Here is a 24641-nt window from a genome sequence, read left to right as displayed (position 1 = left end):
AGAACATAATTCACATTGTTTTAGCTAAAATGTTTTTGGTTTTTTACCACCTTTATTTTTATGCTTCAGCACACCTTTATTTTACCTGCCTATCCAATAACTTCAGACTTCACAAGGCCTTCTTTTCTCCTCTCCTCACACTGGTCAAACAGGTTTAATTGGCTACGTGTCTGCTTCAGAGTGAGTCACTCCATGTCTGAAAGCACACTACAGCACCTATATGTTGCTCGGGGGCTGATTGAATTGTATAAACAGGATTAAGCTCAGCCGGAGTATGCCATCTCCCTTACATCAGCATTATAACCAAAGGTGCATGAATAGGCCTTTAGATTCTATGATGTGCTAGACAAGGATGTCATGGTACTTGTCTCATTCCTCCTTTTCTTTCCCTTGGGTGTGGGTTCTTTTAGCGTCATTAAGATTGGAGATGATAAAATGATTTCAGTAATTAAGTTTGTTTGAAATTGCACTCTGTAGCCCTGCATTTCTGCATGATGCAAAACAGAAACCAATGAATTTAACCTGTTCCACTTTGTATATCTGAATGACTGTCGTAAAGCAGAACAGAGCTGTCGGATCAAAGGGGAAATGGTACCATTGCTTTCCTCTTTGCATAGTTCCTGAATGGTGACGTAGATTAAAATGAGAGAGCACATGGGTATCTTCTTATTTGAATATGCTGTAATAAATCTGAGGCCTTTCATATGAAAATGTCCAGTTTTAGATTACCAACTTTGGGAATGTGTACTTCCAACTAATAATTTTAAAAAAAATAACAGAACATACCTGAACTTAACTGTAAGCCTGTTAAGAAATAACCAGCAATTATTCATTATACTTGGCTATAATTACTCTAAATCCATTTGAAGACTAACTTAAGGTTCATGTACTATATACTGTATATAGAACAGTGCAACTTGTACTTTGCACTTTGTTGTAGATTTAATGCACTATAAACCAACTCTAGAATAGTGCTATACCCCTCACTATACCTTGCCATGGACCGCGAATGTAACTACAGTTCAATTGTGATGGTCTCTGCGGTACTACTATACAGTGTAAATGGTCTGTTGATTGGCACATGGCTGATATCTCTACCCTATTTCCTGTGATTCAATGACGGTAACTGTTAGTTGAGCTTTATCAGCTCTTAAGTCCAGCATGAGTTCATTTTCAGTTTTGATGCCAGACAATGCAGACAACTAAAATGCAAAGTGGCTGCACTTTGGTAGTACATGCATAGCAGCATTATCTAGTATAATTTAATAGGCCTGGGTCAAAGATGAGCCTAGCACTGGTGCAACATCCTATTTTCTTACAAATAGAAAATTTAAAAAATGACTTACGAGTTTATTAAACTCTTATATCCACTAATTTAAGCCCATTCTTGGGGCTCCTATTCTAGCATACTTTTGATTCAGGCTGTTAGTATGGCACCTGTCAACCACAGAAAATTACAGCTATTAAGGGATTACCTTTGTTGGGCTCCTGGTGGGAGCCTGTGAAGGAAGGCTGGTGACGCACTGAAGAGGGAGGTCGCAGCCACCAGTGCATTCACCTTAAGGGGCTTGTTTCCATTCTTGGACAAAGACTTTGAAGAGATAATAAGTGTGGGGGATGACTGAGGGGAGAGGATTTAGATGAAAGTATGGGGGACAGTTTTCAGATGAGCAGCAGAAAGCTGTAAAGATGGCCGCCAAGTACATGCACATTTTGCAGCTGTGAGCGAGGAAATGAAAAGCACTAATCTATATTGGGTGGTTTATTTTTGCAATACAGATTAAAATGTCAGATTAATAAAAGGAGACTAGCAGTTGTCTGTGCTTTACATGTCTGTTATCACTCGTGGTGTTTTGCATGTGGAAGGAAAACTTGATTGGCTACTTCAATTTGAAGTACAGTCTATTGGACAGCTGACTTTACTTCCTGGCTTCCTCTAGTTGAGGAATGCAGGAACACTCAGTCAGCTGTCTGTAAGGACCACTTATCTTTATTTCCAATCCTGCAAAGCAATAGACTCCTTTATGAATCTCTGGAGGATACGCAGAGCAAAATGGCCACAGCAAGGACGGTGATTGGAAGTGACAAATTACAGCTGGTCCTCCTTATAGGGGAAAAATATGGGAGCAGTGTCTATTTGCTTTCTGTCTGTGCTGATTAGTATTATTGCGTGCATATACAAAACTGTGACACTGAGGTTTTCTGCCTTCCCCAAAAGTAAGATCACAAGATTTTGATAGAAATGCTTATCCTTTTTCTTTTTCTAATCTTATCTTTTCATTTTTTTAAAGCAGGGTTTAATTTACTTTTGCTTAATATCTTTTAATCGGGTCAATAAAACAGTAAAATGCGTAAATTTCAATAACTTTAGGTAATACAGACCAATCAGTAGTTGCGAGCAGTTGTTTTTTTGTTTTGTGTTTTGTGTTTTTTTTTTTGTTTTTGTTTTTTTGTTTTTTTAAAAACATTTTTTGATAGTGAAGTAGTTTGCGCAGCCAGAGGTTAGCTTAGCTCACGTTTTATGGATGAGTAAAGAAGGGCTGACTGCTGTTAAAGGTATTCACTTTTTGGGTGCTGCAGCTACTTCTCTCGGGAGAGAACAAACCCAAACAAAAGTTAAGACTGAGTCACTTACAGAGGTGCAGCTAAGATGTTGTTACTTCGAGTAAAGCTTGTTGAGGAATTAATTCCTAATTGTCTTCTCTCCTCCCCCACTGGTCTGTTTTCTAAATGTCAACACTAGCTCCTGTGTGTGCTTTTGTGCCTTGGGTCATGACTCGACAGTGTTTCTCCAGTTTGAGGCTCTGTAGCTGTGTAAAAGCATGTGTCATCAATGCTTTATATCAGACATCATTCAGACTAGTTAAGGAAAATGGTCTATTTAATGTTTACCTTAATAAGGAATTGTTACGGTTAAGTTAATTTTGACTGGTAGCATTATTTGTACAATTTTTATTATAGATGTTGCACTACTGATGTGAATTCTTTGAGTCCTTTTTTAGTGGTGGCTATGGCAAAGGAAGTCAGTGGTTCAATCAGTGGATCAAGTGTACCTATCCATTTACCATTTGCCTCAGTATGTGTAGTGGACACCTTGTTTCATATCAGCCTTAATGCATGCATTAGCTACCTTATTGATTATAGCTTAGTTCGTTAAAAATAAAGAAAAACTGCACATGCTTTGGTCTATTAGGGAGTAGAGATGGACCGATCCGATATTACGTATCGGTATCGGTCCGATACTGACCTAAATTACTGGATCGGATATCGGAGAAAAATAAAAAATGTAATCCGATCCATTAAATATCACGAAAGCACCTCACAAAACTTGCAACACGCCGTAACTCACCTCAGAACGTTAACACGTGGAGCAGTATGCATCACGTGATAGAGCAGCTGTGGCATGCAGGACCTGTCGGTGGTCTGGATAGCATTTGGAGCTTCGCTAGCAACCTGGCATTTCATCTCCGACAAAGTTATCCCCGAGAGAAGTAAAGCAAGTGTGTAAGTCCATCTCTGAATGTTTGTAAAGCATTCCCACGTTAAGCTTAACAAGCGACTGCCTCTCGCTCTCCGGCTGCTACTTCAATCATGAAACTGCTTAAATCAGCTGATCGGCTTTTCTGTCGCGAGTCTGTCTCTCGTTTGTTTTTGGTCCACTTTGCGCCAGAAAGAGCAAACCAGCGGCTGAACAACAGCAGCACGTTTAAGCTTGATAAGCTGTTGTTAGAATTTATTTAATATTAATTTCTACACCAGGATCTTTTTCTACGTAGCTGACGGCTGGTAACTGTGCAGGGGCGGATCTAGCAAAGTTTAGCCAGGGGGGCCGATAGGGCATTAACATGAAAGGGGGCACAAAGACATACTTTTCTTTCTTATTCTCATTTAAAATGTCTAGCTTTTAATAAATAATTATCTGACACCCAAAGTTTTAATTTGATGTAAAATGAATAGAAGTCAATTACTGTACATAGTGACTATTAAGTCTAATATATATACCCTAGTAAGCTATAGTACTTTTTACTTTGGGAAGGTACCATCTGTGCAGTCTGCAATTTTGTTGAAGAAAGATGTTGAATCTATTTAATATTTCTTGAAAAATAATTGATTTCTGTGCATTTTTTTTCACACTGCATCAAATTAAGGTTGATTATGTCGATTAAGCATCATGAGGTGGCGCGTGAGGGGTGGTTCCCTATTTTTTATTTATTTAATTTTGTTGTTGCTGGGAGTTGGAACCCTATTAGTTAGGTTGCTTAATATTTACGCTAAGTACTCTTTAAAATACCAGAATAGGGAGGATGGTGTAGGTCTAAGTTTATTAGATTGATCAGTATTGCTGAACTATGAAATATTTTTTTTGTATACAGGTATAACAGAATAGCTTTAGTGTAGTTGTTGTTTTAAACTTGAGTATGAACTTGCAGACTTGCAAAATGCAGCAAGATATTTTAAAAAACAGTTTTGTTGATTAAAAAACACTATATCGGATTCATATCGGTATCGGCAGATATCCAAATTTATGATATCGGTATCGGTATCGGACATAAAGTGGTATCGTGCCATCTCTATTAGGGAGTAAATTGTTTCCTGGAATAACAAAACAATTTGTGGTATTACCCATTCTGTATAACCTAAACTAAATGAAGGATATTTATGTTGAGATGTATTTACCTATACAAGCAGTATGTCGTTGAAATGAACAGGATATGGTATATGTGGTTTTGATTTTTTTTTTAATTATTTTTTTATGTTTGTTTTTTGATCAGTTTTGCCAGTGCAGCTCCTGCGTAGGGACCACACAGTGCTTTGTGTTGACACAGAGGGGCACATAATTCTCCCATGATGATGGCATCAAACTAATAAACCTGTTGTACTAATGATGGGAGTTACAGCCTTGGTTGTTGTTGATCTCTTTAAATCAAAGTCCATTTGCAGCTTCAGGGACTCGGTGGGGCATTAAACCCTACGACATCATCATACACAAACGCTCATTCACACGGTCAGTAAGCTCAGGGAGGCCTCTGCAGGCACTCTGTAGCTCTGGTGCTGTAAACGGCCCAAATTTGGACAAGGATTCCAGCCAGATAGCAGTTTGCCCTGAACGTGAGGACGCCGTGTGTTCATGTGTCTGTTTCCCCTGTCCACACATTTGTTGCCATAGCAACTACAGGAGATGGCCTGGCTGTGTTCAAATATGAGTTTGAGGTTTTTTTTTTTTTGTTTTTTTTTAATATATAAATTTCTTTAATATATTGCGCAAGTGGTAATTGTGGATTTCAAGTGTTTATCTCAAGTATTTACTACAATCATTTAACAGTTGAGCATTTTGTTAGGAAATCTACAGCTACATTTTTTATTTTTACTTTTTTGCACTCCAACTTCATGACTTTATTTATGACCCCTGCTTTACATGTCACCTCATGTTTGATGTGAGACATTATTTAACCTCAGGCCCTTTGTGTGCACTGAATGAAAAGTGCACTTTATACTCTTTTCTTCTGCTTTTATTAACTTCCTGATTTGGATTTCGACAGCTTCTTTTTCCTCTCTCAGCCTTTTGATAAATGAATTGTACACAATTTATAATATTTAGGTTATGGCCTAAAAAATCTATTATTTTGGTACTTAAACATGCCGAGAAAGCAAAAAAAGCAAAACAACTCCTTGTAGAGCTTGGACCATACTTAAATGAGTTTGAAAAGGGGGAAACTTGAATGAATATACACAGCGACAGTAATAATTCAGTTATTATGTGTGTGTAACTGATGTTACTGTAAATGGGCAATAAGGAGGCAATAGTTTGAAATTTTCAGTTCCAGCTCTTAAGCATCTCAGATGTAAGGAAGAGATGCAAAATGAAGGAAGCAAGGAAGATGCATTAGCATAATGAAAATTACATGTGGTTGTGGATTTAAACACTCATGCTTCTAGCATGCACCCCTGGAAGGGCAGTGAACAAATGCGAGTTCTGAAATTCACAAGAAAACTCGTGAAAGCTATCATGGATGCAGAATAAAATTGGCAGGCCTTAAACAGTAGTTTCCCTTCTAATGAAAAGGAAATTCGGCTTTCAGAAATGTAAATTTCCTTTTCTACATAAAATGAGTACTTGACTAACAAATAGAAAATGCAAATTTGTTCCTATCATGGTGCAAGTTTGCCTTCATAATCTAAGCAAAGTCACTACACCTCCCACTTCATGAGTCAGAGGATCTTAAATTAATCTCCTCTGTGTTACTTTCATTTTAATTGTGTCATTTGGGTAGTTTAGTTTGGTGGGGCCTTCCAGAGAGAGGTTCAATATTATCACTGCTGTAGAAGCATCATACTGGTATATGATGAACACTAACTGCAAAGCCGCTCATATAAATTCTAAAGCAGTCTTTGTGCTCCTGATCTTGTTTAGGGACACTCTGTAATATGTTCTTTGTCCTCCTATTTTAGTGGGTGGTCTCCTTGTGTGCTGCACAGTAATATGCTTCATTTGGAGTGTTTGTGGTCTTTTGATGTTCAGAGTCAAACTATATTTAGGATGGGTTTGTGCACAGTCTCCCTCTGGTATCTTCACCCAGCCTAGAAAGTCTGTTCTAAGCTCGGCCTCTGAGCGGAACAGAGTTCTTTTAATGTGAAATCCTTCTGGTTTTACTTGTTGGGTTCTCCAATTTCCCCTCACCCCAACTTGCATACCTGTTAAGGACATCCTCCCTCCTGTCTGTAAACAAGAAACAGGCATCCTGTCTGTCACCAGCACTAAAGAATGGCAAAACCCTAATGATTGGATTGAGTGCTGGCAATTAGAGGCATTAAATTTTCTTTCCACACAGATGTTGATTTGAAGAATTCTTCATCTTCTTAGTATTACAAACCCCTCATCATCAGTGGCACGCCAGTGGAGAGAGTGGACAGTTTCCGATACCTGGGTGTCCACATCACTCAGGACCTGTCATGGTCCTGTCACATCAACACCCTGGTTAAGAAAGCCCGTCAGCGTCTCTTCTTCCTCAGAAGACTTAGAGACTTCCATCTGCCACTGAAGGTGCTCAAGAACTTCTACTCCTGCACCATCGAGAGCGTCCTGACGTCAAACATCTGCACCTGGTTTGGGAACAGCACCAAGCAGGACAGACGAGATCTGCAAAGGGTGGTGCGCTCGGCAGAACGCATCATTCAATCAGAGCTCCCTGACCTGCTGTCCATCTACACCAAGCGGTGCAAGTCCAAAGCTAGGAAGATTATGATGGACCTCTCCCATCCCAACAATGGACTCTTCTCACTGTTGAGGTTTGGGAAGCGCTTCCGCTCCCTTAAGGCCAAAACAGAGAGAATGAGGAGGAGCTTCTTCCCCCAGGCTATTCGGGCCCTGAACCAGGTGTAGGACTGGACTCTCACACACGTCACCACACGCACCACCACACATTTCCTATAATCCTATAATTCCTATAATTTATAATCCTTATCTTTAGAATCTCTTCTGCTATTTGCACATTCTTTACTGTAAATTCCTAAGTTAATTTGTACATTTTTGTAGTAAATTGTAAATATTGTAAAACTTTTCTTCTGTCATTTAATGGTCGGGCATTGTACAGCTACAAGCATTTCACCCCCATGTCATAGTGTGTGTGTGTGTGTGTGTGTGTGACAAATAAAATTTGAGTATGAAGAGAATGTACTTTGTGTTTGTGCATGTGTAGTTTTTGTGGTTTCAATTACTGAGACTTACTGATTTGTCACAATACTAAACTTTCTAACTTTAGACGCTGCAAAAACAGGGCTTTCAAAAAATTAAATGAATGCCTTTTTATTTTTTTTCTCAAGGCCCTGTTTATTTGTCATAAAAACAAGACTGACATGAAGGTGGTGATAGCACTGTAAGTGGGAGGAGGTGGGAATATGTGGGCACTGCAGTTTGTCAAGTTGAGGTTTAGAGCAACAAAGCACAGCTGGTGTCTCTGTATTATTACTGCAAATAATGATAATTAAATAGTTTATGCATTCAAAATCCAATTTTTTTTATTTATTTATTTTTTGACAGCTCTGTACTTGAAGATGTATAGCACAGCTAACCTTTTTTTTCAGGTTTTGCGTTTCTACACTATATAACTCTCAGGATAAAGTAGCAGCAAATGTATGCACAGCACCCCAGTGCCTCTGTCAGCAGTACTATGCTATGTGGTATTTCTAGCACCCCTGCTATGTGCGAATGTTTTGAGAATGCTTCAGCTGCCAAAATCTCCCAGCAATGCACATGGCAACCAATCGGGGGTGTAATGCCCTTTCCATGAGAGATGCAACTAGAGCACAGGCCACCCCACTGACATAAGCACTCAAGCATGTGTGCATGTACCCAAGTGCACTTAGTTCAACACAGTCAAGAAGTTGTGGCCTTACTCGTTTTCTCCCCTGTCTCAGGCATGCATAGATGACAATGTCGACATGGTGACTTTCCTGGTGGAGCATGGAGCCTGCATCAACCAGCCTGATAACGAGGGCTGGATTCCACTCCACGCTGCAGCTTCCTGTGGATACCTAGACATAGCAGAGTGAGTATCAAGAGGCCCTTTTGGCGCTAGTATCTATTTCATCAGGTTTGATTTCTGCCGACTCATCCTCACTTCCTGTTTTGTTTTGTGCTGCAGATATTTTGTAACTGCTAAACTCCTCCCTGAACCTTTTGTGCAAAGTTTTCGTTAACATTTCTGGACTGTGAGGCACAAAGTGACTTTAGGGCTGGCCTAGCAGTTTTCTTATCATGCATCGTCTCTGTACAGCTGGATACAGCATGAGATAATCTAAGTGATATCTGATTACGTTAACACCAAGAGCAAAAAAATTCCCTGACAGTGTTTAGAGCAGTCTGAAACCAGAGCTTTTAGTTTGCATGATATACTTGTGCACATCCTCATCTCGTTACTGGAAACTGTGACAAGGTTTAATATGAGCATCAAATATTGTCCCAGAGTGTATATGTGACAGACGTTAAGGAAACTCAAAATGGGTTCACTTAACATTGCATGTGTGCCTTTCTGTTGTTATATCTGACACTGTGTTGACTAATATTTGGCAGTCCTTTAAGCTGATGGAGAGTTTTCTTTATCTGAGCTGCACCTGCAGACAAAGGGTATCATTTGCTGTACAGATTCAGGGGTTTTCCTCACTCAGGGGTTGAATACACCCATAAGCACATTGCATGTCAGTTGTTTGACTGAAACCTCTAAAGTGAACCAAAAATAAAATCATCTTTATTACAATGATTGTCATTTATTTATATTTTTTTTATTATTATTATTATTTTTGGCTCTGGTTAAAATCTCCTTGGGGGGTTGTTGACCCATGATGCCATTTCATAAGGTGTGCCAGAATCAAAATGCCAAGAACCAATCATAGCCTGTACAACAATTCTCATCACATTTGGACAGCAGCGGCAGCCCATCTGATAACTTGCACATTGTTATGAGTGTACATCTGTGATGTAATCAAATATGGAGAGATCAGGGTCACCTGCTGTATCTGGAATCAAGCTCTGAAGTTTCACTCAAGCATTTTCTTGCTCATAGTGTTTTTTTTTTTTTTTTCTCAACTGAGAAGACTGCTCATAGGGCAGAGATGTTATCATAGGATATTTAAACTAGCTAAAGGGGGCTGATGGAGCTCAGTCGTGCTCATTGTTCAGCTTATTGAGAGAGTGCTATGACCTGCTTTATTTGTGTTGCATTACAGGAACCTGGCTAAGAATGTATTCCTCACTGCTGGTGTTTTCCCAAAGTTTACAAACAGCCATCAGAGGAAAAACATCTTACATTAGCCATTTAACTGAACTGCCCAAATGGTCTTCTCAGAGCAGCAAAATCTGCATTCAGCTGGCCTGAACTTGACATCAGCACAGAAAACAAGAAGCTTTCTGTTGTCGCATTTTGAAGCAAAAGGTCAAGTGCCGATCCTCATACTGGTGACTAATGGAGACATCATGTCACGGAGAGAAACTCGACAACCTGATGTGGGCGGTGAGCTCTCAGTAGACCCATTTTAATCCCAGGATCTTCATTGACAACAGCGGGAACTGCAAAGCAGGGCTGGATCTGTCCCTAGAAGTGATCACAGCCTTCTAATTGTAGGCTTGGTTCAAAAGCTCCAGACCGCAAAGCCAGGAAAACTAGTAAAGCCAAGCTAAAATAGGCAGAATAGAAAGTGCAATCAAAAAGAGATAAAAACCTTGAAATGTAACTGTGTAGTAAGTCAGTAGTTGCTATTTCAGAGGGGTGGGAATTGGATTGTGCGTGTTTAAAGTCTAATGAGAAGGCCTTGAATTGTGCCGCAGTTTTAATTTGAGGCAGCTGAACTCAAGATGTAGGCTGGTTAACATATTTTGAGTGACTATTGAGAGTAGTATTTAAAATGTAACAAAGTAGACATGAATGCAGTGTTAAATTGTGTTCTTTATAGAAGGTTTCATGGCCCAAACCTTGATCTTCCTGGAGAAACATCTGCTTGAAGCGTGTCCTTTGAGATGATACTAGAGCTCAGAGATGCTGCTTATGTTGGGAGAAAGAAGAGGGAGGCGTACGGCCCAAAGAACACAGTCCCATCAGTGAAAAATGATGGTGGCAGTATTATACTGTGGGGATGCTTCAGTGCATCTCCAACTGGGAATCTTGTCGAGGTGTCTTCCAGCAGATCCGTTGCTCCTGGTGAAGAACTGCCTTCTCAGAATGGAAATGCTTCGTCATCATTGACCAGTTATTTTGCAGATTTAATTGTTACTACACATGGACTGGGGTTTTGCCACTCCTCGCCATCACTACTTTCTTAGCTTCTTAGGTGTGGTATGTTCAGTGTTTACATAGCCGGAAGAGGACCCAATACAGTTTAAACACACCATGATGTGAAGGTCATGACTGTCTAAACTGGAGACACAGGTTGTGGTGTAGCTATTGGCTAATGTTGGCACAGAACCAAGAAAAACATTGCACGTCTCATTTTGAACAGTTTACTCATTTGTTCAAGGAGGGCACTTTTGCCTTTAGCCTATTTTCAAACCCTTGAGAGCTAAAGTTGACCGCAACCTTTAATACAGCTGATACTTGCAGTTTAAAGATTGCTCTGAAAAATATTCTGTTGCCACTAGTTTAACTCTTTTTGTGGTGTTTTTTTGTTTGTTTTTGTGATGTTTTGTTTTGTAGGTATCTCATCAGCCAGGGTGCCAGTGTAGGAGTTGTAAACAGTGAGGGCGAGACGCCTCTGGACATTGCCGAAGAGGAGGCAATGGAGGAGCTCCTGCAGAATGAGATCAACCGGCAAGGTACAGTATTACAGTAATGTTGAACTTTGCTCTCCTAGTTTGTAGTAATATTATTTATGCAGAAGTGAACCCTTTTATATAGGTTTACAATAAGTCCTTTTGTTTTCGGTCTACAGTAGCTCTAATCTTACTATCCCACACCCCACGTAAATAAAACAAAAGCAAACAACCAAAACTGGATAATCTGCTTTTAGTGTCTCTTGGCAAATATTAATTATCTGGCACAGAGCTATAGAGATTAATTTAGCCCTTAGCAGGCCACTTGATAAGGCCTGAACAACTCTGTAGTCAATCTTTTGGGTTAGAGGACAAGGCTTTGCACCTCCTTTCACCACTGTTTTTAAGCAAAGTCAACATATGGTTTGTTAATAATAATGTCCATCAAAATTTGTGGCAGACTTTACACAGATGAGTTTTGTCTCCAGGTAAAAACTCCACCAGAATACCTGCACCTCCAGTCTCCAGCCATGACAAATAAATCAGCCAACAGTTTGTAGTGTTTCCGTGATTGTAGTGATTGATGGTGCAGCGCAGGACCCAAATGTGAAAGAAAGAAAGAAATGGAGACAGATGGGTGTTGAGCTTTTGGTTGCTGTAGTTTAGTGTCTGCACACTGTAAGTGCCTCATATTTGAGCACTGTTGTTTGTTCCAACTTAATCATGTGACATGCTGAAGGTAACATAGCAGCCAGGGGCCCCATTTGTATTCATGCATGTATGAGTATGTTTTCAAATAGGATCTGAATTCTCACTGGGTGTCAGTCGCCCGCTGTTTTCCACTTGCCTGTTTGACTGAAAAACTTACATAATATAGAATTGTGATCCACTTGTGTTATGAGCACTCGTGATGATTCAAAAGCAAAACGTCAGGTGTTACTATTTTTGGTCGGGGCGCTCTTGATGAAAGGCCCTTCCCTGTGGTGAGGGGCCATGCACAGACGTGCTAACTGGCCTGAAGCCAGAGGGGGGTGCTCCTCGGCTTCACTAATAAAGCCTGGCTAGCTTGCTGTTCTGGTACACATTGTGGTTAAGGTTCATGAATATTATGTATTTTTATATTTTACTAAAGGTGGTGCTTGATCCAACTTAGAAAGGACTAACCTTTAAAGTTATTAAAGGAAGGTTTAGCATACATGTTAATAATACTGGTGGGCGTATTCTCAAGAAAATGTCTAAAATAAATCTGCCTATATACACCCTTCTTGATCCAGGGACTGAACTCATGCATGCTGTGGAGTAAATTTTTAGTCTTGGAGGACGTATGTAGTCTTGGACCACTTTAGTTAATAGTTTGCACTGAGGTTCAAAGTTGAAACCTTACACAGGTAGTCAGATTCTGCAAGTGCATAGAATTGCACAAATTTCAGGTGTTAAGTTGCCCCTATAACAGTCTGTTGATAAAAGGCTTTCTGAGCTGTCAATCTCTGTTCTCTTTAATTCATGATTCAAATATTTGAGAGCTTGTTGCATCCAGTGATAATTGAACCTAGAGCACTGTTTGCGCCATATTATGTAATGTCAGGGGAGTTTGCGCCCACACAGTCCTCAGGTGTCTTGGCCAGTGGCTGCTGTCAGTTTTGATTTGCCCGATGGATGATGGATGCATTGCCTGGTTCATCCTCACACTGCTTCCCCCACAATCATTGCACATTTCAGTCTTTTTTCTTCCTTTTTTTTTTTTTTTAAACCAGATTACTGAATACATTTTCAGTATGTGGATATTATGAATTTAATTATAAACACTGTCTTGCATAAAGTGCTTGCAAGATTAAAACTCAGCTGCAAAGTGAATTTGCAAAGCTGAAGGCAGCTGCAGACAATCCACAGCTCAGCCCTTTATGCTAGAGGTAGGGCGGGCAGCATTATGCAACCAGCTGTTGTGTAACGCTTCTGTATGTTTGTAATGTGATTTTTCTCCTCGCAAAGAGATGCCAGTCATGAGGTTAAACTTGTTAGCGATTGACCGTAGTTTCGCCTTTACAGGGACAACCCTTCCATGCTCTCCTTGACCCTGATTGGGCCAATGATTTACGTGCGCTGCCATCTTCCTTGTGTTCTCCATCAGCCACAGCAAGCAAGCTGCTGCCTGTCCTTGTAATGGACTGAAAGTGGACAGCCTCACAATTGATTGAAGGTCCTGTTAGCATAAGAAGGGAGGAATGTGGATTTAGCTGGCAGCAGCTTTTCTTCAGATGAAAATGTAGCCTGATTTCTTTTGACTTGTCTTTACTTGTTTACTTGTTGGGTTTTTGGTTGCTTCGGTGTGGGCTTCTGTAAAGTTTTTCTTTTTGGGTTCACCACACAAACTCTTGGTCAAGTGGTAACGGGGCAAAGTGGGACACGATGCCTTTTTTGGTGTAGTGGACTTTCTCTTTATCTTCTTTTTGCTCAGGTAGAAGATGTGCTGTTCCCTTGTAAAAACTCAAAGTTGAACTGCTGCCAACTCTTCCACTCGCCTCTTGTTCTGTAGTCCTACTTGGCCATTTTACTCCCTGCTTTTTATAGACACAGTGCCGGCTCCTTCCCTGGAGATTATGGGTGGTTGCTTCGCCTGACCTGTCCCAATTCCCAAGATTAACACAGTGGTTTTTGGACCTTTTTTTTCTTTTCAGAAGGAATAATTTTTTTTTTCAATCACTAATTAATAACTCCTGTTTTCTTTGTTTTCCATAAATAAGTCATACTTAATCAACTTGATTGAACTTCCCTGGTAGGCCATAGGACCACCATCAGTTCCCAAGCCTCAGTTGGTTCACCTCTTCATTGACCAAACCAACCTACTGAGGTTTAGATTTGTTCCAAACACTGGAAAAAGCAAAGTCTGATTAATGTTACCTTCTTGGTTCAGGACACTTCCAGGTAGATATTAAACGCACTCATAAAATTGCCTGGAAAGTTATGCACTGTTGTAGTGCGTTTTTCTTTTGACAATCAATGTTAAAGGGCTGATATTTATTTAAAGAGTAAAAACCGTGACAGCATTTTATTAGAACTGTCAGGTCAGAGAAGGACACAACGACAGTGAGTCAACAGGCCCAGTCTTTGTCCCAAAGCTGCTCTCTTTGACATAAAACTTTGAAATCCACTTTCTTCCTGTTTAGTTTCACTTTCTTAGAATTTAGCTTACTAATCCTCTCAATGTGCAACATAATTATCTGTGCCATGGTGGTTTTCTGTGGTACATTTAAGATTACTGAAAAAGATACGGACAGATTTGCATGCACATTTTAGCTGCGTCTACAAGGTAAGCAATCCACAATGACTTTGTGGCCAAAGATCATAGAAAGTTACTGACATGAAGTTAGGCCAGAAAGAAAAGCACTGACAATGTAGAGTGAGCAGATCCCGTGATAAACTTTGCGGTGAGAGATTGAAGGGACTATCAATGAGAGTGCACGATACTGGTGATTGACACATCACAGATTAGAAAACACATTAGAGTGTAACCTAGACAACCGGGGCCTTAAATGTCCACCAGCGACCAGCCATCGTTTTCAAAGCGATGCAGGGTGAGCAACTTGCTCAATGTGTTATTAACCACTTGGATTTTTGGAATAATTCTTTCCCAGGTGCAAGATTTATTGGGCATTTTGTCTCATACCTTTACAAAATCTTAGGAAATTAAAATGCAAAAAAATGTTGCTCTTAATAATCCAGATGTGGGAGGGTTGTTAGAACTTCTGCAGAATGTGATTTACATTAAGTCTTTGTCAGTATGGTAAAATTTGTCAACACATTTGGCACGAGGAGATGTTTGTGCATATATGTAGTCTGAGCCTCTGATGTCGACATAAATGAGTCAGTTGCCTTTCCAAAGTGTGTGTTTGCAACAAATATTATAATCCAAAGACCCCATATGTTGTAATTATGGAAAATATGAAATTTATACTAAAAATAGTTTTTATTGTTCTCAATGTTCCTGTTTAAGTTTCATTTTTATTAGCGTGAAACGAGCAGTTGTACTCAGGGAAACGACATTAAACCACTAACAATGAGCTTTAAATATCTCGGAGATTCACATGTCCAGTATTGTGTGAAGTAAATATTCAGCCTTAGGCTTGGAAACACGCAGTCTTGGACCGCTCTTGTTTCAGCTTGTGTTGAGTGTGGGTTAATTTCTTTTCCTTCTTTCTTTCTTTTTTTTTTTTCTATGATATTTAATACTCATTGACCCATTATCAGAAACCTGAAAGAGTGGAAACCAATTCACTGTGTCTGTGTCTGGCGAACTTTGTTTAGGAAACAAATGTCCTTCTCATGCTCCTCTCCAGCTAGCTGAAGCTAAACCTCTGGGTAAACGTAGACTTTTCCTCTGACTGCCCTTTCCTCATGGCAGATTTGCAGACACAGATGTCCTTTCATTGCTTTAAAAAGCTTGAGGTCTTAAATCATTCTACGCTGTCAGGAAATGAGTGGTGATGTTTCCCTGAGTGCAGAACAAAATCCTAGAAGACCAGCTGAAGTTTTGGCTTCTGCCCCAGACCCTTTTTTGGATCATTGTTTATACAGTTCATTGTACTTATCTCTCTCAGATCGTGCAGCAGAGCATTTCAGACAGTCTTGCACTCCAACCAGGTGTCATCAAGACAGTACAGGCGTGTCAATACAGGCTGCTCTGCATGCAGCATATAGCTTCAACATATTGAGCCACTTACCGGCTGGAGTGTTCGCAGCTGCCGTTGTATTGTTACATTGACAGATTATTGGCACAAAGCTGTTCCCTAGAGCAGATGAAATGGCTGACACCAGAGCATGGCAGAACCATGTTGTGTCTAGTTCCCTCCATAGAAAGTTTCTAACAATGAAATGCAACAGTGCCTGGCTTGATAAAAGTGCAGTTTGAAAATACCTAAAAATTCATCTCATTCATCAGAGCTGAAATATTTTGTTTTGTCTTGGCTGTAATCTAGAGCAGTGCTGGCAAACTTGGTGAAAAATTCATTCAGGCCAAGCCATTCAGATATTACATTAGGTCCTCAAAAGGACAAACCAATACAAGAGATTTAAGTGTCTGCATAGGTACATTTGTTTCTATATTGTTCTAAAATGTTTTCAATATAAAAGCAACCGGGCGGACTTCATACCTTAACTTTTTCAGCTGATATTTGTTGCTTATGTTCATCAGTTAGAGTAGGCTAATCTGAGAAATGTGAAAGCTGCACCTTTGCTACACAGCTGTGGTCCCTTTGACGCACAGTATTTGCTATTGTGAATTACACTGGCTACATTATCCCTATTAAGGGGCGCGGAATTGAACAAATATTCAACATTTGCATTCTGCGCAGCTTGCGAGAGAGACAGCTGCTATTACTAATGGTCCCGTCCCCTCCAACAGAATATGAATAGGTCACTAATGCAACCTGTTCCAAACATTTGCATACCTTACTCTGGATGTAAACAAGTAGAAGTCATAAATATCTTGATCTAATTGGGTCTTGTTCTCTCTCTAGGTTCATTGCTGCAGCGGGCAGCTTGTTCCTAAGTAGCAGGTAATCCCTGGGTGTCTGTCTGTACACTATCATGCTTCTCCATTTCTCCAGGGGTTGATATCGAGGCAGCCCGGAAAGAGGAGGAGCGCATCATGCTGAGGGATGCCCGGCAGTGGCTCAACAGCGGCCAGATCCAAGACGTGCGGCATACGAAATCTGGAGGAACGGCGCTCCATGTAGCCGCCGCGAAGGGATACGTCGAGGTTTTAAAGTAAGCAGTAGCCCTCAGAGACGGTAAAACAGTTGGAGCACACTTTGGTACATAAAGTGTCTCCTGTATGTTACTTTATTTGAACACTATTTATAGTAAAGACGGTGGTGATGCCTAGCCTCATCGGTAATACAAGACATATCTCGGTCTCTGCATCTTGTCATCTTGCCTCGTTCTGACATTGTCACTGTGGGTTGTTAATACAGTTGCACTGCTCAAGGATAGAAACCGCAACGGCCTGTCCATCTGGTCTGGGAAGCCAGCCAGCACACTCTGCTGCCATAGATAGCTCTAAGATCTCTGATGTTTAGCACAACTACCGTACACGGGACAGAGATCCAAATGTTTCCCCCGTCGTGGCAGATTTATTGGCTGAAATATTTGCTAGCCTCACCGAGCTTTGCTAAGGGATGACTAAGATTTTCAGATTACGTCTCTGTTTTTTTCGGGGAATCTGTATCTCATAAAAGTGACCTGGGGTTACAATACTGACGCACAACAGAGCTCGAAGCCTAGCAACACTTTGAAAAATCAGTTTACAGAATGAAATCAGTCATTCACTCCACACATTCACCCTCCCTGTGTCTTCCTTGTAGGCTTTTAATCCAAGCAGGGTATGATGTAAATATTAAGGACTATGATGGCTGGACTCCTCTACATGCAGCAGCACACTGGGGCAAAGAGGAGGCCTGTAGGATACTGGTTGAGAATCTATGTGACATGGACATCATAAATAAAATGGTGAGGAACTAGAACTAGAAGCAGTCATTAGGTTAAGTGCAGTCTTTAACTCTTACGTGTTTCCCTTCAGGGTCAGACTGCTTTTGATGTAGCAGATGAAGATGTTCTGGGATACTTAGAAGAACTACAGAAGAAACAAAATCTGGTGAGTCACTTTGGCATCTGAACAAAATTCTTGAAAGATTCCAAGAAACCGTCTCATGATGGGAAAACATGTCTTAATTTTTATAGTATAATTTCATTTCCTGTGCTGGACTCATGAGTGTCTTGTTATCATCTTAATTCCAGCTGAGAAGTGAGAAGAAAGATGTTAAGAAATCTCCTCTGATTGAAACAACCACCACTGGGGACAACAATCAATCACTGAAGCCAATCAAGAGGTAACTTTCTAATGAGAAGTAATGAATGGAAATGGTTAACTGAATCAAAAAAGCTAAGGTACGACGATATCTTTAGGAGAACAATCTCACTTTGTCAAGTGTTCTCTCTAAAGTTTTTTTTTTTCTTTCTTTCTTGCTTTCATGTATGAGAGTAGCGTCTTATTCTTCCTGCAATTGGCCAGAAAGTCAAACTGTCTAAAGCCAAGGGGTGAAGGAAAATGTCTTCAGTTTACCAAACTCAAAACTCTAAAAATCTAGTTCACGTTGCTTATCTGTGAGCCCTACTCTCTACTGATGCTGCAGTACTATACTAACAGTGTTACATTTGTGTTTTTTAGCAAAGAAACGCTGCTTCTGGAGCCCGAGAAGAGCGCTCCTCGCATCGAGACCTTAGAGCCAGAGAAAGTGGACGAAGAAGAGGAGGGTAAGAAGGATGAATCAAGCTGCTCTAGTGAAGAAGAGGAGGAAGAAGATTCAGAATCAGAGACTGAAGCAGGTACTGTATGATTTTTATGTTAGACTTGTGGTGTTTTGGCTCAAGTCTTGAGCCAAAACTTTAATTATGAAGTACCAATTTTATTCTGTAATTTCTGGGCCTTTTATACTTATTCTGCATGTCAAGAATATGTCAAGAAACCATATTGTGACTATTCTCGTCTGCTTTTTTTTTTTTTTTTTTTTTTTTTTTTTTTGGGAACCTCAGCAGAAAAGAGCAAGCCCTCAGCAGCAGTGAGCAACAGCACAACACCAACCAGCGTCACGGTGTCTTCTCCAACTAGCCCAACTAACCAGGTGACGACCCCCACTTCACCAGTTAAAAAGGTACGACCGGGGAACTCTTTGCCGTCCTGCCCTGTCTGGAGAAAGGGGATGGGGATTACTTATTCTCCCTTTGCAACAAAAACCTGATTTTGCAGTCAGGTGTTTGCATATACAGTTCTATAGTTTAAATTAATGAGTAATATAAATTAATAACTCTGTCTGGCTTGAATGAGAACATAAATGTAAGTAGCTTTTAACAAACATGGCAACAGGATAGGGACGGTTGGAAAATTCTGCAGTATAGTTGTAGGTTGTTCTAAAGGTTGGAGCAAAGTGTACAGACAAATGCATTTGGGTGGTAAAAGTAAAACTAGGCCTTGAATTACAGTCATGTTCCACTTTTGAAACTGCTGCCCTCTGCTGGCAGAATAATGCCAAGCATTTTTTCTAAAGTGAACCCTCTGAGTTTCCCCAAGGGCAGGTTTTCCTCTTTGATTTAATTGAACGCATTTAAAATATTGTGAAATATAATATTTGGTGTTTACAAAAATATGTAATGTAATCATAAACTTTGTTTGTTTGTTTTTTTGTTTTTTTGTCATTAGTGCTTCATGTTCTTTGTTCTAGGTTAAAAAAATTAGAACAGAAAAGCAAAAGTTGTAAAAACACAAGCAAGCAAACGATAAGGAAGCAAGATCGAAGTGTGAAACAAACATGTTGCACATGTAGGGGACGTTCTTAAAATTTAAATTTGAGGCACCCAAGTCTGTGATATGTGATGCCACCTCCAAACCTGACTTTAGCCCTTGAATGAACCTGAAAAAAAGGGAGGTTGTCTCACCACCAGACACCCATCTAGAGCCTTTTTGGTTTCTTTTTTCTGCTTCTTCTCTTGAGATAAACTTCTTGTTCCTGTCCTTATTTGAAGCCTGATTCTCACTCAAACCACAATGTCCTCTGTCTAATAAGTTAGCAAAGTCCAAATTCCAGTGTTTGCATCTGTCACTTATTTTGAGAACATTAATGTCAGTGAGCATTGTGTGGTGTGACTAGGCTTTAAAATGCCTGTCTTTGCTCATAAAGTGTGTTTCTTTTGCTGCTGCTTCTCTTATTCTGTCTCAACCTCTCTGTTCCTCCATGCCCTCCCTCCCTCTGTCATTCTCTCTCTGCATCATTCTCACCCTGGGCTCTTGTCTTGGTTGGCTTTAGTTTGAATGTATTACTCCCCTCATGCCTGTGGCGGAGCCAGGCTGTCCTGCATTGTGGCGTCAAGGTTTGCGCAAAACTGGCATTTCTCTAGTGCCCAAAAAACTTATGGTGAGGCCTTGGTGTGCACCAGAGTTGTTCTGTAATCCTACATGCACCTGTGCACTGATAAAGCACTAAACACCCCTAACCATTCTGACCTGATCCAGGCGATATAGGGTTTTTCCACTAGTTTAACGGCATAAACTGAACATTTCATGCTTCACATTAAAAAATTTCCACTGGTGATTGAACAGGATGCTTTTATTGTGAAGAAATAAAATGTAGGAAATGCATTTAAACCACAGAACAAACAGAGGTTAACTAGCAAATTAGCAATTTACCTGCACTAAGGATTCATCCTCATATTTTGATTACATAATTAGTATCACAATAAGTACAAAGAGGCAGTTATTGTGATTTCTTGTTAAGAAGTTGTTTAAAATTTTCCAAAATTAACAAAGTTGCCGACATAATGTGGTGAAATAACAGCTGTGGTTTAGTTTCCAAACATCGTTATATTATCAGCTGAAGATCGAGTAGGGCTCGTCCGTGCAGTAAGCTACACAGGTGACAGTGCTGCAGCGTATGAGCCTCTGCCCCTCATACACAGGCTGATAAAATGTGCAGCAATAACAAACAGGAATAGTTTTGGTACCTGTCCCCTCCTCTGTGGTGCAATGGGGGGAAAACAGTTACCTAACCGTGGACGTTCATGGCATGACAAACCACGCGCAGTGGAAAAACCAAAATCGCGATTGATTGCTGCCAATAGCTGCTTTTCACCTATCCCCCTAGCATGGTGTTTCCACTTGTAATCACCAAATGCACTGTCTTGATCATGCTTTCATTTCACGTCTGTGTAACTTCTGCTGCTTGTAAACTTTGTTTTCAGACAAAACCTCCACAGGCTGTAAGAGTTATTGAAGTCATCATATTTTGAAAATGGCATATAACCAGGAGTGTATTTTACAGAGTATTGAAGTCAGGAAGAGGCATTCTGGTCATGTGTCACATCTGACATGTTTTTAAAAATAATAAAGTTTCCACCTGAAATAAAAAAAATCTAAAATTTGCAGCCCTTATGGATTAATCCGACTTGTTTTTAACCTGTTTGACTTTTGCGTTACTTACCACGATAACTAAAAACCTCTAAACATCTTTGTCCTTCTAAATGGTCAACGAGGTCTTAATTAGACTGCTGTCCTTTCCTCACTCAGGTCACTCAGCCTGCTGGAAAGGTCTCGACTAAAGTGGAGGAGGAGAGGAAGGATGAGTCTCCAGCGTCCTGGCGTTTGGGTTTGAGGAAGACGGGCAGCTATGGAGCGCTGGCCGAGATCACTGCCACCAAGGAGGCACAGAGGGAGAAGGATACCACTGGGGTTATGCGTTCGGCCTCGAGCCCTCGCCTTTCCACATCTCTGGACAACAAAGACAAGGAGAAGGTCAGAAGGGATTGAAGCAGTTTTGGTTTGGTTTTTTTAGTAGGCGGGGTTGCGTAGATGATTCTTAATTAAAAGGTTTTGTGTTTTTTATTGTGGTAACAGAGCTTTCTTGTAGCAATACTACACAGCTCCTTTACAGCTATGTCCTGCTTGTTGTGCTGCCTGCAGGAAAAGGATAAAGGAACCCGGCTTGCCTATGTGGCTCCAACCATTCCCAGGAGACTGGCCAGTACTTCGGACATTGACGAGAAGGAAAACAGGTGAATCCCTGGAGACGCGTGGCCCTGTGCAAACATGCATTGGATTGTGTGGCTCCTGTTGCTAACTGCTGGGTGCCCCAATGCTGTGCATGGTGTGGCCTTAAGCAGCTGCTTTTTTTTTTTTTTTTTTTTTTTTTTTTTTTAAATGTACAGTGATAGATTTAGTAATCAAGAAACACATTAAGGATGATTTTTAAAAATGGGAGACCTATTCCTTTAGTATACATGTTACTGTGGAAACGTGGGGTACGATTCTAGCTTGTGGTTTCCCAGGGACTCCACTGCTCTGATACGTAGCGGCTCCTACACCCGGCGACGCTGGGATGACGACCTGAAGAACAGTGAAGGAAGTGCCTCCACCATCCGAACCCCCAGCTACCAGCGCAGGTTAGCCTCGGCTGTAGTACAAACCTCTGCCACAACTTTCCACCCCAATCTCGTCGTGTCCATCATACGGGTGCCTTTCATAGCTTTGAAACCAAATTAACTGTGTAGATCATCAATAGTGAATTTATCAGTCACCTGAAGGGAAATTTGCTTTTAGTGATGTCATCAGAGATGTGTATGTACATGCTTGCATTTGCAGCAGCTGCTCTGAAAGCCATGCAAATGAGCCCAGCGCCTCTCTGTCACCGCCAAAGAGTCTTTTGCATGACTCTACTTGTCCTGTCAGGTTGCTGTGCCACTGAGATATTTTACAAGCCTCAAACAATCTAATAAATCAATTAAATAAGAAATTCTCAGGGTTGTTTGTGGCACAGAACTTGGACATGGACTTGTGCTGCATTTATATCGTATGGGAGAAATGCTGGCTGTGAGCCACTAATGAACTCAAGTTTCAAGTTGTAAAAGCTGCTTTGGAACTTGTTGTTTCTTGCGTTTCTGAGTTTCGATGTTTCCAACCAAGACATCCTCAAATCTAATTCTGAAAAGGGGGGAAATGGTGAAGATCTCCCAACAATTGGATGATTTTAGATGTATCTCATCCTTCTTTAACTCTTTAAATACAGCAAAGTATCATCCTTCTCCCAAATGAGATGAATGCACAAACAGTGTGTCAAAGCTTTAGAGTCTTAAATATGTATGTTTCTTTGTTCTCTGCGTATATATGTCTGTATGTGTGCGCCTTCACCGCTAACATGCCTCTCTCGCCCACTTGCCTGCCAACACGCTAGCACTTCCCATACGCTAGCGCTAGGGCGGAGCGGCAGCACGCGGGACGTGCCAGCCAAGTCTTCGTCAACCTCCAACTTGGACCCTAACACCTGTAATACTAAACCTTGGCAGCCACCCACCTCCCACTACCCGTCTTACAGCATTTACCGCAGGTACACCAGCCTCACCGAGGCACCACCTGTCCTCTCTCACTTTCTGCATCTCTGCTCGGCTGGAGTGACCACCTTGTGTTTTGGGTTCCCTGTTATATTAAATGTTGGAAGGCTTTTTATTTATCTGCTGGTTACAACTTTCAGTACAGTTAGAATTGTGGTTTAAAACATGATTAATGGTAATCGACTACATTTACCACCCTATAGTTGTGCATTACTCCAGTACAAGGAGAAGAACGTATTAGCATCTTCAAGTGAGTAACTGTTTGTTGTTGGGATCAGTGGCATCCCGCGTGTATGTAAATGGTCACTGAAGTTTCTCCAGACATTCATATGAAGTGTGAATGTCCCAGGAACTGTTTAAAAACATTCGTGTAAGAGGGGATTTTATTTATTTAATTAAATAGAAACATAGAAGTCATATAAAACAAAAATTTGTTTGGATGTAGCGCCATCACTGCAACTAAAAATGCCATGGTGAGACATCATCATCTGTCCCTTCTTAACAACAATCACTGCTCCCACCTAATGTGCCTTCACCATCAATGCAGTGTAGTAAACTAGTTGGACACTAGTTGTTATACAGTGCAATGAAAAAGGAAAAAAACCAAAATTGATAAACTCATGTCTTCCATCCTAATTATTAAAGTAAAAGTGGAAACCACGATTGGCCACAATCAAACAGCTCTACTTGCATCTCATTCCATCTTGCCGATGATTCTTTATTCCACAGCGGCTCATTCGGCAGACGACACGAGGACTCGGGCTCCTCGACCACTTCCTCCGCCACGACCACCTCCACCTCCTCATCTGTTACCTCGCCCACGGGCCATCGTGGCCTGTACTCAAGCCTGGGCTCCTCCTCCACTCGCACTGGCTCCACCAGTCTCACCAGCAGGTACAATTTATTTCTTTTCAGGTTGAGAAATTCAGCTGCAGCTGAATGAATGAATGAATGAATGAATGAATCTATGAATCTATACAGTTATCATTTGAGGTCATGCACTCTTTCTTTAAACAAGCTAGAAGGCAGCGGTAATACTGGTCAGTTTCACCACATATTCATGTATTATATTTGTATAATAGTTTGTCTTCTAATTTAGTTGATAGCCATGTCCATGATGATAAATTTACCAATTTCCAGAAGTTCCTCAAAGTTTGAACAGTTTGCCTTTATTCTCTTTATTTTCTGTATTATTACTGTAGTGGAAATTTAAACACTTTATCATGTTACTAGGTTTTGTTTATTTTGTTAAAATTCAGCAGCATAAGTGGTGGATACCAAAAGCCAGAGAGTAGTGCTTAAAAAAAAGATGGTGAGCTAACTCTCGAAGTGGTTTTATAACAAACGGTCTGACACGATCATCTGGCAGGCAAGAAAATGTATAGTAATTGGCCCTGAATTGTATATACAGGCTTAGGATTGTTGCATTTGTATTACAGCAGCTGAAAGGGAATCTGTTTAAAATGTGTGTATA

At 40.6% G+C, this 24641-nt stretch overlaps 1 protein-coding gene across 14 annotated transcripts in view; it reads left to right on the top strand.

Moving 5' to 3' along the window:
• The window catches only part of ppp1r12a (protein phosphatase 1, regulatory subunit 12A), a 63358-nt gene that overhangs the window by 21790 nt on the left and 16927 nt on the right, over positions 1-24641 (top strand). For 6 of the 14 annotated variants that reach the window (XM_085376576.1, XM_085376574.1, XM_085376570.1 and 3 more), the window contains exons 2-14: positions 8416-8546; positions 11184-11302; positions 16843-17002; positions 17599-17743; positions 17814-17888; positions 18032-18123; positions 18462-18619; positions 18827-18945; positions 21351-21575; positions 21744-21835; positions 22109-22222; positions 23011-23163; positions 23897-24061. In XM_085376576.1, coding sequence (XP_085232702.1) covers positions 8416-8546; positions 11184-11302; positions 16843-17002; positions 17599-17743; positions 17814-17888; positions 18032-18123; positions 18462-18619; positions 18827-18945; positions 21351-21575; positions 21744-21835; positions 22109-22222; positions 23011-23163; positions 23897-24061 — 1748 coding nt within the window. Of the gene's footprint in view, positions 1-8415; positions 8547-11183; positions 11303-16842; positions 17003-17598; positions 17744-17813; positions 17889-18031; positions 18124-18461; positions 18620-18826; positions 18946-20094; positions 20203-21350; positions 21576-21743; positions 21836-22108; positions 22223-23010; positions 23164-23896; positions 24062-24641 lie in introns of all 14 variants that reach the window. The other 8 variants (XM_085376577.1, XM_085376572.1, XM_085376571.1 and 5 more) reach the window with 6 other exon arrangements.

This window comes from Diplotaxodon limnothrissa, linkage group LG17 (assembly GCF_057381915.1).
Source record: "Diplotaxodon limnothrissa isolate DT_005_m linkage group LG17, D_limnothrissa_male_GT1.1, whole genome shotgun sequence".
Taxonomy (NCBI): Eukaryota; Metazoa; Chordata; class Actinopteri; order Cichliformes; family Cichlidae; genus Diplotaxodon; species Diplotaxodon limnothrissa.
The sequence above is the reverse complement of the archived record's forward strand: the minus strand, read 5'-3'. Positions and strand labels throughout refer to the sequence as shown.